This window comes from Chiloscyllium plagiosum, chromosome 3 (genome assembly GCF_004010195.1).
Source record: "Chiloscyllium plagiosum isolate BGI_BamShark_2017 chromosome 3, ASM401019v2, whole genome shotgun sequence".
In the NCBI taxonomy this organism is placed as follows: domain Eukaryota; kingdom Metazoa; phylum Chordata; class Chondrichthyes; order Orectolobiformes; family Hemiscylliidae; genus Chiloscyllium; species Chiloscyllium plagiosum.
The window spans coordinates 34920575-34936541 of NC_057712.1; the positions used below are offsets into that span (position 1 = coordinate 34920575).

Genomic DNA, 15967 nt, shown 5'->3' on the forward strand with positions numbered 1-15967 from the left:
GAGCTAATGCCACATTACTCATCAGAAGTGCTGTACCAATAATTCCGGAAAGGTTTCCTCAATCCCCAACTTCCTTAATATTGGGAGTAAGGTTTTGACAAGCTGAATATGTGTGGGAGTCAAAGGCAAGCTTGACATGCTACCTACTGTGAACAAGACAATGAAATATCTTAATGCAGCACCGCATCAGTTATATTCCAAAATCTTAATGAGCTTTCAGCACAGAACCTTGCTTCAGTAACTTCTTTCCAGCAAATGAAATAATTAAGCCCAAGTTAATTAACTGAGTTCTGAAAACTAATCTTACAGTAATACTATTAGGCTTTCCTATTGGTGGCCGCATGAAGTTTCACATTTTAAAAGAAATCATTTATAGGATGTGGCTATGCCAGCATTTATTGCCTATTCCCAATTGTCCAGTGGGTGGTTAAGAATCAGTTCATAAACTTAAATTTATGGCTAGTACAATACAGTGGAGGAGCAGCCATATCTGTCATGAGTCAGAAAAACATTCACTTAAGGATTGAGATTTGGCTGGCCTTATACTAAAATGACAGCATTTGATAGTCTTAGGAAAGATACAGCCCTGCAGTAGTCTGCACCTGTGCAACTGAAAAATTCTTAAATCAAAGCTAGCATGGCTACAAAATAAACCTGAGTATAAACAATCATAAATGGGGAAGAGAAAATCACAAACTCCTTCCTCAAAGAGGCATTCTTAATATTTTGAATGCATAAATAGGAATCGTGTAGTCTACAGTGATGCAAAATTCTTCAAAGGCTTTGGCTTGTGAATTGCCTCATGAAATTGACTGAGATCATCCAATAAAAAGTGAGAGAAATCAGCAAATAATAATTTAAAAATTCAGATAGTTTTTCTTACAATTCATTAAGAGGTTGATTGCCCAAGATTGTGTAGGACATTTGAAGTGCCACAAGCCTAGTCATATACAGACATTCAATAAAGAAAGAGCAAAGCCAATTGGAAGAAAACATTTATTTTCTTGGTATCCAAACATAATTTCAGTTTAAGTAAATAATGAAAAAAATCTCAAAATCAATTAAAGTTTTGAAGTCAGATGACATGAAAAGACAATGACTGTTGTCCAGCAGAGTCTCAGATAACATGAATTATTCCATTTGTAATAAAAATGAGACAGTTCACTGACAGTTACATTCTCATAACCCAGTGTAAAAATTCTGACAGTACCAATATATTGGCAGTAAAATTGAAACAATGCGAAAGACAATAGCCTCAAGATTTGTATTTAAACCCCCGAGCCTAATTACAGATCATTTAACTTTTTTAGTGCATATCTCTTAAAGAAATCAGTCTGTGATTCAACATACTGAAACTTTTAAGATTTCAGACTTTATTTTTGCAACACTCTCCTTTAAAAAATAATGCACTGGTTCAGCAATATCCTATATAAACTCAGAAAGCAGCTTCCTCTTGTAGAGTTAATGCCATACCACTCATGCAAAAGGTAGAAGATAAAAGTGCTTTGCCTTGAATCTAGATCTAAATTGACAGGTTGGATCAAATTAAAGAGGTGTTTCAGCAAATGCTGTAAAGCTCTTCACACGAGAAAAGAACAAAGGGGTGTACATTTTATCAATGTCAAATGTGGTAACAGCAGTCTCACCAGTTGACCTAAAAAAAAATTAAAAATTAGACATATTTTGCAAATTCTGCATAAAGGAGAATACTTTTATAATTTAGAATATTCCTTATTATCCTGAAAAGAGTGTATAATGACTGAGTATGTTAGTTTATTAATAGTTATTGTTTACTATTTAATAAACTACTAAAACTTTAAAATATATCAATGGCATTTCAGGTTATACTGATTGGTTTGTTTAGAACAGATAAACTGTCTTTAGAATTTAGAGATTTTTTTTATATCACCTGCCATAGTATTGTCATATTCTCTCTTTACCAGTCATATTTTCCTGATTATTTCCCCTCTCAACTTCATATATTTTGCCCAGTTCTCACTTTAAGAATTCATACATCCATGAGACTGTAGCTTTGATTCTCTTGCCTTTCACTCTTTTTGGAATGGAACTAGTCTGTAGCTAAACCATTTAAAGATCATCTCAACTGTTGTTTCGTTACGGTTCTTTGTGTCAGTCTTTGGTTCCATTCTATTTAGCTAGATTCATTATCATCCCATTGACCTCAGTTAGCCATCTGCTAAATTTCGAGGTTCTACTTCAGACTGTTTCTTACCCTACACTATTATTAATCTAAACCTTATGATACAATGATTACTCTTATCAAAATATTCCCTAGAAATACTGATCTTGGTGTCCCCTGTGACATAAAAAGGTCTCTAAAATCTTCTACCAGTATGTAATTAAGAGATAGTAATAGGCAAATTGGGCTTATTAGGGATAGGTCATTTATGCTTAGGATGTGCAAAGGTGAGAATACTTGAGTACTTTGCCTCACTGTTTACTAAGAGGCAGAAATAATGGATGGGCTGAAAGTTCATAAAAAGATTGTACTAACTGGTTTTATTTAGAACAAACAAATTGCCTAATTTGAATGGCTTCCATTCTTACCATGAGGATAGCAGAAGGAGTTGCCACAATTCCCTAGATATGGGGGGAAAGCATGCCAGATGATTGGAGAATTTTAGATGTGACAATAAAGTATTCAATGAAATATGTAGGAATATCCTTTGTAACTTATAGGCCAGTTAGTTTAACATTAATGTTGGTTAAGGATTTAGAAACAATACTTAGACAAACCAAAACCAGCAGAAACTTGGAAAAGTTTGAGGTAACTCAGGAGAGACAGCATTGATGTGTAAAAAGCAGATGGTGCTCACCAAACTATTTGAATTTTTAATGAAGTGAGGAAAGTCAATGATGATAATGCAATGGATATTGGGTATGTGGATTCTAAGAAAGCATTTCACAAACTCTCAAAATTAAAGGCGAGTTAATAAAACTAAGGCCCATGGAATAGGAGGATTGGCAGCAGCTTGAATGGAAAAAGTTTAAGGACAGAAATCTGCAAATTGTAGAAGATATTTGGTTTCAGAGTGCAGGATGGAACACAGTCATACTCCTAAAGGATTAATGCTGGGACTACAGCTTTTATTTATATTGGAACAAAGAATAATATTTCAAAATTTGACAATGATGCCAAATCTGATGTTTTAGGTAAGCTAGACAATGAAAAGCTGTTTCCACTAGCTGATGGTACAAGGATTAGAGGGTACAGGTTTTTAAGGTTTGGGCAAGAGGTGCGAGAGAGATTTGAGGAAGTTTTTTTTTTTAGCAGCAAAGGTAATGACCTGGAACTCTCTGCTCATTGGGAGACAGAAGTGAGGACAGTGAATGATTTCAAAAACAAATTGGATGGACAATTAAAGGAATGTGCAGGACCATGGGGATACAGCAGGAAAATGGGAGTGGTTGTACTGTTCTAAAGGGATCGCATCATGGACTTGAAGGTCGAATGCTTCCTAATGAGTCAATGAGAAACCAGGGGTTAGCACAGGTGAAGTAATCATTCCGTCACTGAAGAGGATTTGAAACGGTCCTCTGTTTTAACAGTTTTCACATTCTCATATTCTCAGGCAGTAGAAAGCAAGCCAAGTACTTGTATGAAAAAGCAGAATATTGTGGATTCTGAAAATCTGAAATATAAGTATCTAAGTCACTTGAATGAGGTCCTTAAAATCGAATTCAAGGAGCTGGGAATTATAAAATAGGATTTTAAGAACAGTAATCTCAGGATTAGTTGCAGTGTCATGTGCCAGTTAGAAGAACTGATTTATTGAATCCATTGCTGGAGAACAAGAGCTGGAGGGAGGGCCTCAGATTTCTGAGGCATTGGGACTAGTTGAGGGGACTTGTATAAGCTGGCCAATTTAAATCTTAACAGGACTGAGACTGATATCCTCACAGGGAGATTTGTTAATGACGTTGGAGCTCGTTTAATCTAATTTGACAGGGGCATAGGAACTTGAGGGGAAACTCAAACTGAAGTTGGAAACAGAAGTAGAAAAACAATTTAAAATACAATGAAACATAGTTGAGAATCGAGTTTGATATAATTCCACACTTGAAGCAAAGGGACAAGTTAAGGGCACTCTATATGAATGCATGCAGCATTCGCAACGAAAAAATGGTCTAAAGGCAAAAAAGAAATAAATGTTTATAATATAATTCCATTACAGAAACATGACTGCATGCTGACTAAGACTGGAAAATGAATATTCAAAAGATATTGAACATTTAGGAAGGACAGATGAGAAGGAAAATTAGTTCTATTGATAATATGAGATAGGTCAGAACACTAGAACAGGAGGATCTCAGATCTAGAGCAATGCATGGAATTTGTTTGAGTGGAACTTTGAAAAAGCTCCTCAAAGTCCCATTTGCCTGTATTTTGCCAAAATCCCTTTTTTTGGACATACCTGTCCAAACATCTGTTAAATGTTGTACTTGCCATTAACACTCCCTTTGGCAGCTTGTTCCACATATGCACTACCCTCTGTGTGAAATGGTTGCCCCTCAGGTCCCTTTTAAATCTTTCCCCTTAAATATATGCCCTAACCTAGGGCAAACACCACAGCATTCACCTTGTTTATGCCCCTCATGATTGTATAACCTTGATAAGGTTACCTCTCAGCCTCTTATGCTCCAGGGAAAAAGTCCCTGCCTATCCAGCATCTCCTTATAATTCAAACTCTCCAGTCTTGGTAATATCCTTGTAAATTTTTTTTTGCACCCTTTCCAGTTTAATAATATCCTTCCTATAGCAGTGTGACCAGAATTGTACGCAGTACTCCAAATATGGCCTTAACAATGTCTTGTATAGCCATGACATCCTAACTAGTGTACTCATTGTTCTGACTGATGAAAGCACACTTGTCAAATGCCTTCTTCACTACTCTGTCTATCAATGATATCACTTTCAAGGAACTATGTACCTACACCCCTTGGTCTCTGTTCACCACCACTTCCCAGGGTCTACCACCAACTGTGTAATTCCTGCCATGGTTTGTCTTATCAAAATGCAACAGCTCCCATTTATCCATCTGTCATTCCTCAGCCCAGTGGCCCAGTTGATCAAGATCCCATTGTACACTTAGATAACCTTCTTCAATGTCAATTATTCCACCAAATTTTGTGTCATCCACAAAATAACTAAGCATGCCTCCAACATTTTCATCCAAATTGTTTATTTAAATGGCAACAACAGTGGACCCAGCACCGTCCTTGTGACACACTGCTGATCATAGGACTCCAGTCTGAGCAACAACCTTCTACCACCACCCTGTCTCCTGCTGTCAAGCCAATTTTGTAACCAATCGGATAGCTCCCCCGGATCTCACATGATCTAACCCTACTAACCAGTCTACCATGTGAAACCATGTTGAAGGTCTTGCTAAATTCCATGTAGACATTTACTGTTGTCTTCATCCTCTTCAAAAAACTCAAGTCAAGTTTGAGAGAGATAATTTTATATGTGAAAAGCCATGCTGATTATCCCTAATCAGTCCTTGCCATTCCAAATGCATGTAGATCCTTTGTCTCAGAATCCCTTCCAACAACTTAGCCACCACGAATATCAGGCTCACCAGTCTACAATTCCCAGGCTTCTTCTTGCAGCCTTTATTAAATAATGGCACAACATTAATCACCCTCCAGTCTTCTGGTACTTCATCTGTGGCTGTCAATGATACAAATAATGCTGCAATTTCTTCCTTAGCTTCCCACAGTGTTCTGGGTTACATCTGATCAGAACCCGGGAATTTATCTACCTTTATGCACTTTAAGATCTCTTGCACCTCCTGTTCTGTAATGTGGACTCTTTTCAAGACATCACGATGTATTTCCCCGATTTCCCTAGCTTGCATGTCTTTCTCCACAGTAGCACTGATGTGAAATGTTTGTTTAGGATCTCGCCTATTTCCTTTGATTCCACACATAGAAGGCTACATTGAGGGAGTTAGGAGCCAACTTAAAAAGTAAAATCTTAGAGGTAGTAATCTCAGGACTGCTACCAGTGCCAAGTGCTGGTCAGAGTAGAAATGAAAGAATAGGCAAGATGAATATGTGGCTTGAGAGGGAAGGGGTTCAGATTTTTGAGATATTGGGACCAGTTCTAAGGAACATGGGACTATTACAAATTGGACTGTTTACACCTGGGCCGAACTGGAACCAATGTCCGAGGGGGTGCTTTTGCTAATGTTGTCAGGGAGGGTTTAAACTATTCTGGCGGGGGATGGGAACCAAATGAGGAGGTTAATGAACAGTAAGGAGGTAGTAACTAAAGTCTATAAGGAACTAGATAATGAAGGCAGTGTGACTAAGGGGAAGAATAAGCAGGGAGCAGATGATGAACACAAAGGGACAGGTGGTCTGAGGTGCATTTGTTTTAATACGAGAAGTGTAGTAGATAAGGCAGATGAGTTTAGGACTCTGATTAGTACCTGGGAATATGATGTTATTGCAATTACTGAGACTTGGTTGATGGAAGGGCATGATTGGTAACTAAATATCCCAGGGTATAGATGCTTCAGATGGGATAGAGAGGGAGGTAAAAGGGGTGGAGGATTTGTATTATTGGTCAGAGAGGATATCACAGCTATACTGAAGAAGGGCACAGTAACAATGTTGGGGCTGCACTATAGGCCTCCCAACAGTGAGCGTGAGATAGAGATACACATATGTAACCGTTGTTGTTCCTATATCTTATGGAAAGATATAGGAACAACAATGATAGTGATGGGAGATTTTAATTTTCTCAATATCGACTGGCTTTCATTTAGTGTTAGAGGTCTATGATTAGACTTCCTACAGTGTGGAAACAGGCCCAACAAGTCCACACCAACTCTGCGATGAGTAACCCACCCAGACCCATTTCCCTCTGACTAATACACCTAGCACTATGTGCAATTTAGCATGACCAATTCACCTGACCAGCACATCTTTGGACTGGGGAAGGAACCGGAGACCGGAGAAAACCCACGCAGACACGGGGAGTGTGTGCAAACTCCACACAGTCGCCCAAGGCTGGAATCGAACCTGGGTCCCTGGCGCTCTGAGGCAGCAGTGCTAACCACTGATGGAGCAGAATTTTTAAGGAGCGTCCAGGAGGATTTTATAGAGCAGTATGTAAATAGTCAAACTCAGGAAGGGGCCATATTGGAAGCAGTGTTGGGGAATAAGCCCAGACAGGTGGTTGAAGTTTCAGTAGGGGATTACTTTGGGAATAGCGATCACAAGTCCCTAAGTTTTAGAATACTCACGGACAACGACGAGAGTGATCCTAAAGGAAGAGTGCTAAATTGGGGGAAGGCCAACTATAGCAGAATTCGGTCGGAGCTGGGGAATATGGACTGGAAGCAGCTTGAAAGTAAATCCACATTTGATTTTTGGGAGGCTTTTAAAAACAGAGGTTGATTAGAGTGCAGAAGAAACATGTCACTGTGAAAATGAGGGATAGAAATGGGAAGATTAGGGAACCATGGATGACAGGTGAAATTGAGAGACTAGCTAAGAGGAAAAAGAAGGTCTAGGTGAATAAGAAGAAATAGGACATAAGATCTAAGCAACTGAAAACAGATAAAGCTTTGGAAGAATATTGGGAAGGCAGGACCAATTTGAAATAAGGAGTGAAGAGGGCTAAAAGGGATCATGAAATATCTTTAGCAAACAGGGTTAAGGAAAATCGCAAAGCCTTTCAATTGTATATAAGGACCAAGATGATAACTAGAGAAAGGGTTGGCCCATTCAATGACAAAGGAGCAAAGTTATGTGTGGAGTCAGAGAAAATGGGTGAGATTTTTAATGAATACTTTCATTGGTATTCACCGAGAAGAGGGACATGTTGGACGTTAGGGTTAGGGATAGATGTTTGATTACTCTAGATCAAGTCAGCATAAGAAGGAAGTGTTGGGTATTCTAAAAAAGCATTATGGTGGACAAGTCCCCAGGTCCAAATGGAATCTATCCCAGGCTACTGAGGGAAGCGAGAGAGGAAATCGCTGGGGCCTTAGCAGAAATATTTGTAGCATCCTTGAACACGGGTGAGGTCCCGGAGGATTGGAGAATTACTAATGTTGAACCCTTGTTTAAGAAGGGTAGCAGGGATAATCCAGGTAAATATAGACTGGTAAACCTGACATCAGTGGTCGGGAAGCTGCTAGAGAAGATACTGAGGGATAGGATCTATTTTCATTTGGAAGAAAATGGGCAACATGGTTTTGTGCAGGGAAGGTCATGCCTTACCAACTTAACAGAATGCATTGAGGAAGTGACAAAGTTGATTGATCAGGGAAGGGCTGTAGATGTCATATACATGGATTTGAGTAAGGTATTTGATAAGGTTCCCCATGGTAGGCTGATGGAGAAAGTGAAGTTGCATGGGGTCCAGGGTATGCTAGCAAGATGGATAGAGAATTGGTTGGGTAACAGGAGACAGAGAGTAGTAGTCGAAGGCAGTTTCTCAAAATGGAGACCTGTGACCAGTGGTGTCCCACAGGGGCCTGTTTAGGACCACTGTGGTTTGTGATATATATAAATGATCTGGAGGAAAGTATCGGTTGCCTGATTAGCAAGTTTGCAGATGACACTAAGATTGGTGGAGTAGCAGATAGTGAAGGGGATTATCAGAGAATGTAGCAGAATATAGATAGATTGGAGAGATAGGCAGAGAAATGGCAGATGAAGGTCATGAGTTCAAGGTGAGAGGGGAAAAGTTTAAGATGATACAGTGGAAAGTTCTTTACGCAGAGGGTGATGGGTGCCTAGAATGTGTTGCCAGTGGAGGTGGTAGAGACGGGTATGATAATGCCATTTAAGATATATCTACACAGATACATGAATGGGCAGGGAGCAGAAGGATACAGATCCTTAGAAAATAGCCGACACGTTTAGATAGAGGATCTGGATTGGAGCAGGCTTGGAGGGCCAAAGGGCCGTTTCCTGTGCTGTAATTTTCTTTGTTCTTTTGTTCATTCACCTTATCCATACTCCTCACGATTTTATAAATCTTATTCCTGGCAACATTCCTGTAAATCTTCCCCAGTTCTGAGGAAGGGTCACCAGACCCAAAACATTAACTTTGATTTCTCTTCACAGATGCTGTCAGACCTGCTGAGCTTTTCCAACAACTTCTGTTTTTTTCCAGCTTAATAATATCCTTCCTATAAAGGGCGATCAGAACTGGACACAGTACTCCAGAAGAGGCCTCACCAATGCTCAGTACAACCTCAATATGATATCCTAGCTCCTATACTCAAAGGTCTGAGCAATGAAGGAAAGCGTGCTAAATGCCTTCTTAACCACCCTGTCTACCTGTGACGCGAACTTCAAAGAATTATGTCATCTGGTGTTCCCTAGTTCTGTCAGTCCTTGTCTTTCACTAACAGGAACATTCTGTCTCTAAACTCTCGTTACCTCACTTTCGAAAGCTTTCACTTGTCAGACATCCCTTTACTTGTGAACAGCCACCCACGATCAACTTCTGAAAGTTCCGGTCTAATATCAAAACTGGCATGTGCCAATTTAGAACTTTAACTGGTAAATCAGGCCTATCATTTTCCATAACTATTTTAAAACTAATAGAACTTTGGTCACTGGTCTCAAAGTGCTCCCCAACTAACATGTGCAAAGATGTGCAGGTCAGGTGAATTGGCCATGCTAAATTGCCCGTAGTGTTAGGTAAGGGGTAAATGTAGGGGTAGGGTGGGTTGCGCTTCGGCGGGGCGGTGTGTACTTGTTGGGCCGAAGGGCCTGCTTCCACACTGTAATGTAATCTAATCTAATCTAACATCTCAGTCACTTGCTCTGCCTTATTTCCCAAGAGTAGTCATTGAATCATACAGCATGGAAACAGACCCTTTGGTCCAACTTGCCTGCACCAACCAGCCATCCCAATTTGACCTAGTCCCATTTGTCAGCATTAGGCCCATACACAGAGGAAACTCGATTATCCAAATACCAATTATCTGAAAATTGGATTATCCGAAGGAGATCTCGAAGTCCTGATAGAAACATTACATCAAAGACGTGTTTCCAGCAGTGATTGTGTCTTTTGTTTCGTGATTAAACAGGCACAGTCTCCAAATGACTGACCTCCTGCCCTTCCTCTCTCCCCACACTTTCCCTGGAGTTATACAGAAGGGTGTTCCCTAACCACCCCCCCACCACTGCTTCCTAGGAATAATCTCTCCAACATTGTCCTGTACAGGGCAAACATGGAACCTGCCAAATTTTGCAGTGAAAGGTTGTGTGTGTGGCTGTGCCTGTGTGTGCGTGCGTGTGTGTGTCTGTGCGTGATTGGGAGAATTACCCCACAAAGGCAGCAGCAGCAGTTTTGTTGTTGTGATGTCCGGATGCTCTGGAGAGGGGGCGGTGGTGGATTGGGGGAGGGGTTGGAGGTGGGGGGAGTGGGGGGTTTGGACTGGGTTGGGAGTGGGGGGCGGGGTTGAACTGGGTTGGGGGAGGAGCTCGCACACTTTGTGCTGGAGGGCACGATGTTGGATGGGAGGAGGGGTGTGTGGGCGGGGGACGTGAACGAAATGGGGGCAGAGTCTCACGCTCTGCATGCTTCTGCAATCTCCTGAACAGGGAGCAGACTTTAAAACTCCGAGCCCCAGAGGAAAGGCATTTAATCGATTAACTGAACAAAACAGTGCCCGCCCATCACTTTCAGATAATCGAGTTTCCACTGTACCTCTAAACCCTCCAATTCATATACCCAGCCAGATGCCTTTTAAAGGTTGTACAAGTAGTTTTTCTACAACTCTATAGTTGCATTCTTGTGCAACTGCGCATTATAGAAAAATCACGCTTTAGAAACAATGTGTAAACTGTTGATGTAATCACGTTACAGCTAACACGTTTTAAAACTTTGCACTTTAGAAACAAAGTCCCCAATTTGCCAATCGTGTTACTGTGAATTTGTGTTAACAAGATGCAGGTTGTAGCTGAATGACTGTAATTGTACCCACCTTCATCATCCTCTTGCTGCTCATTCCACATGCACACCACCTCTATACGAAAAAGTTACCCCTCAGGCCCTTTTAAGTCTTTCCCCTTAAACCCTTTAGCTTTGGACTACCACACCCTAGGAAAAAGACCTTGGCTATTCACCCTATCCATGCCACTCATGATTTTATAAACCTCCGTAAGGTCACCCCTCAACCTCCGGTGTTCCAGGGAAAAGGTCCCAGCCTATTCAGCCTCTCCCTATAACTCAAACCCTCCAATTCTGGCAACATCCTTGTAAATTGTGTTTTGCCCTTCTCTCGTTGTGGCACAGTAAGGGGCAGCAGACATTAACTGGAGGTACTTATAGGCTACCAAAAAAAAAGCATTGGGAGTGTGGGCATGGTATTTATTACGTAATGAAAGAAGATTGTTGTATGTGCAACAAAATAATCATGGGTGAGTGTAATCTGCATATAGATTGGATAAACCAATTGTGCACAAAGCTATGGAGGACAGGTTTCTAGAGTTTATTAGAAATGGTTTTCTAGAGCAGCATGTTGAAGAAATGACTAGAGGACAAATTATTTTGGATATAGTATTATGTAATGAAAAATGGTTAATTAATAACCTCATTGTAACCGAACCTTTAGGAATGCATGACCACAATGTGAAAAATGTTTACACTGAACTACAGTACAGGATGGGCCAAAATGCTAAAACTTTTCATGATATTCAACAGGTGCATGCCTTTGAATGAGTCCTGGGAAACATACTTGTATGGGCTGAAGACGGCTTGTCTTCTGTATTTGCTTTTCTGTACTTGCTGTTTGTTACACTATATTAGAGAGAGAGTTTTATTCCGAATCCTTAGACTTCATCTCAGACTAGGATCGCAAATCAGGCGTTGATCGAGGAGTTCCTGATGAGAAGGCTGTGAGGCTTATTATTTCTTCTTCCTTTTTCATCTTTCATTATTGTTTCATTCCTTTTTGTTTATTATTACTTAATAAATGTTCATACTTAAGCAAATCACCGTTGTTGAGTCTTCTCTTAATTAGATTTAACCAAATCCAAAAGAACTGCTTGGATACACTCAGTGATCCAAGACAATTTTGGCGATAAGGAATTCGGGAAAATGTATAAGAGAAGGGAAAGGCATATTGATGCTCTGGAGACCTTCTGTATTCCAGGATGGAATGCGGCAGACTCTGGATTCGGATCCGTAGCTAAGCTTTTAGCACAATTAGGACCCCCGCAAGAATGGTAAATGGTTACAACTGCAAAAAGAGAGAAAGGAGGGATCTTCATACAGGCTGCCATATACACGTTCTTGTGGGAAGAGGGTTTCCCATGAAGCAAGGGCAGTACACCGCAAATGGGATGGATATTGTCAACAGCTTTACGTTCTACCTGTAGAGAATTAGAAGAGTGCCAGGCCAAAAGCAAGCAGCTCGAGGCCACACTAGTGGCTGTAGAACAACATATCATCATCCAAACAGAAGCAGTTAAGATAGTAGAGGAAAGAGCTGAGAAGGCAGAGGAGAACAGAACCAGATAATACACTGTCTAGCAATGGTACAACAGAGAAAGAAAGCAAAATGGCACAATTGGAAAGCTGACCCAGTTAAAATGCACACATTATTAACATCGCAATGGGACCCCGACCACTGGGATGGAGGCATTTGGCATTCATCTGATTCATAGTATGAATGGACCAATGGGGGAGGGACTGCTCCACTTCTGGAGCCACCCTCAGGAAAACGACTAATAGTACGACCCCTAATAATGAATAAGGCAAAACAAATACGAGGACAAAACCCACAAAATTCAAGAATAGTGGAGGACACACAACTCTCCAAAGGGTAAGGAAGTAAGACAGACTAAATCAGATGTGGAGGGAGGAAAGGAAATCCCAGAATCACAAACTCAGTTTGCTTTTACATGGGAAGGTCACCAATATACTTTTTGTCAGCTACCACAAAAATACCTACACAGCCAGACCTTATGCCATGGGCAGTAGCAAAGGACTTAGATAGGTGTCCGTTGGACATTCATGTAGCATGTTATATTGATGACATCCTGATCTACAGACCAACAGAAATTGTAGTGGCGGAAGCTCTAGCCACACTGGTGCAACATATGCAAGATACAGACTGGAAGGTGAACCTGACAAAGATACAGGACCAGCACAATAATTGCAGGTTTAGGCATTCAGTGGACAAAAGGGGATAGAGTCATCCTTGAAAAAGTAAAGAATAAAATACAAGAAATGGCTGCTCCGACTAGCAAGGCAGAGGCACAGAAATTTATAGGACTGCTCGGATATTAGCGCAGACATATACCTCATTGACCACATTTTTGAGACCTCTATATGCCATTACTTGAAAGAAAGCTCATTTTGAATGGGGTGATGAATAGCAGAAGCATTTATGGCCGCTAAGAAGCAGTAGTACTTGCACTTCTTTGGCTCCTCGAATACCTGGCTTTGAATTACAAGTATCAGTAGTACAAGATGTTGCCATATGGATCTTATGGCAGAGCTAAAAGGGGAAAGCAATAATTTTGGGCTCCTGGCCCAGAAAATTGACTGAAGCAGCTATGAGTTACACACCATTTGAAAAGCAACTTCTGGACTACTACTGGGCCCTAGTAGAAACTGAAGGGCAGAGGGGTGAGGACAAAGTACTCCTCAGGCCTGAATTACCAATTCTAATGTGGGTGTTATCTGACGTTGCGACCCACAAGGTCAGTAGAACCCAACAAAGCTCCACTGTAAACTGGAAATGGTACATAAGTGATCGAACCAAGAAGAAAAAGGAAGGGGTTCCCAAACTCCATAAATAAATAGCTGAATATCCACCAGGTGAACAAATTCCAAGTTCTGACCTGGCCATATCTGCATCGCCCATTCAATGGGGTGAACCGTTTGAACAGCTGTCTGAAGATACTCATCACTGTGCTTGGTTGTCTGATGGCTAGCCACCTGGAAGAATGGCCGAAGGTGGTGGCAAACAGTTGTATTTAATCCATCCACACAGACAATTATCCATAGTGAAGGAGGTGGGGAATCGAACCAGTAAGCCGAATTAGCAGCTGAAGTCCTAGCGCTGGAGGAGGAGAGTCAGTGTTTGCACACTTATACTGACTCGTGGACGGTAGCCTATGGGATGGCTGTACAGATGCCAACTTGGCAGTCACCTGGAAAGCTCCTGTGGGGAACAGAACTATGGAAACAAACATGGGTAATAGGCACAGCATATGAAAACTGTACCATGCTGATGCCCAAATGAAGGATGGTTCAGAATCTCTGATCACACCAATACTGTAGTCGGAATAGTAAAAGCCAGAACAACTGAAGATGCAACCAAAGAGTATCACATTGGAAAATGAACAGTCAGGACATTTAAGATGTCACAGCATTGTGCAATGGGCAAGAGATTGAGGTTTGCACTTTGGTGAAAGAAATCATTGGCAGGCATGAAATATGTCAAAAAGAAAACCATGTATGATGCTGAAAAAGCCAATGGCATAAATCAAATGAGGAGATCAGATGTTCAATTCTGGCAGATTGACTATTTGGCTTATTACTGTTACAACAATGGTATCAATATCTGTTAATAATGGTGGACACTTACCATGAGCTAATGTTAGCTTTCTCTACAGCCAAATCAGAGTAACACTGTTAAGGGCCTTGAACAGTTCATATCTTACAATGGTGAACCATCAGAAATACAAATCAGATAATGGCTCACACTTAACAGGTCAACTGGTGCAGCAATGGGCTGCAGACAATGGGATACATTGGGTATTCCACATTCCTTATCACTCTCAATCAGCTGGCTTGACTGAATGAGTTATTAAAACAAAAAATTAAATTATTGATCCCTCATCTTAGGTTAAGGGGTGTTGCCACAGGCATTGTATTATCTGAATAATCGGCCTCTGGAGGGAGGGACTGTTTAAAGAAGGTGGCGAGTTACGTCTCCTAATAAACTTGCAACTTCCGGTGACCTTTGAACATGGGGAGAATTTGGATACACCACCCACAATACCTGCCTAAGCCTGGTGAGACTCTTGCCCATAGACTAGGTGATATCTATTGGGTATTGATAACAGGGCAGGAAGTACAAGAGTGTATAGATAGAGGGAAGTTAATGAAAAGAGAGTGAGTTGTTAAAGTTTTTTCAAAGAACCAGGCAAATTTGTTGTAGATGGATGCTGCTGTGAATGATTCATCAGCTGGCAGCTGCCGTTCTTAATCTCACGAGAAAGCCCACTGTGATTATTACTTTGATGATACACCCGATTGTCATATTATTCGTATTGATGATGGTTATTTCCACTGTGGTTTTCATTTTTTGGAATAGGTGACATACATTTGTTATACTTTTTCGGACTGCTATCATGGATTTGCGTCTGCATTTGCAGTTGTAGCATGCAATGTCAAAAATCATCGGGGTGGATTGTATAGGACGTGCTGAAGGGCTAAAATTGTTGATGATATTCGACAGCTGCACAACCTTGAATGAGTCCTGTGAACATTCCTGTATGGGCCAAAGATGGCTTGTTTTCTGTGTTTGCTTTCCTGTACTTGCCATTTGTTACACTGTGTAAGAGAGAGCAAGTTTTTGGACTTCACCTCTGATCAGATCGTGAATGCTGCCAGGAACAAACTTAAGCTTCCAGACCAGCTGTCGATCGAGGGGTCCCCGATGGGCAGAAGGGCATGAGGCTTACTGTTTCTTCTCCTTTCCCTTTCAGTATTGTTTTTTTTTCCCTTTCTTTTCCATTTTCTTTTATTATTACTTAATAAACATTCATATTCAGGAAAATTGCTGTTGTCGAGCCTTCTCTTAATTACATTTAACTGAATCCAAAAGATCCGCTTGGATACACTCTGTGATCCAAGACAACTACTGCACTTAATTCAATCTGAAGCAAAAGGTGTTATATTTGAATAACAGACATTATGAAATCATGAGGCACAACTTCACTGAAGTAG

The 15967-nt window shown here is 40.8% G+C and overlaps 1 protein-coding gene across 8 annotated transcripts in view; it reads right to left on the reverse strand.

The window, feature by feature from the left end:
* Positions 1–982: 982 nt before the first annotated feature.
* The window catches only part of fbxo9 (F-box protein 9), a 94345-nt gene continuing 79360 nt past the window's right edge, over positions 983–15967 (reverse strand). For all 8 annotated transcript variants that reach the window (XM_043679689.1, XM_043679680.1, XM_043679716.1 and 5 more), the window contains one exon: positions 983–1654. In XM_043679689.1, the coding sequence (XP_043535624.1) occupies positions 1546–1654 (109 nt within the window). In that variant the 3' untranslated portion in view covers positions 983–1545. The remainder of the gene's footprint in view (positions 1655–15967) is intronic.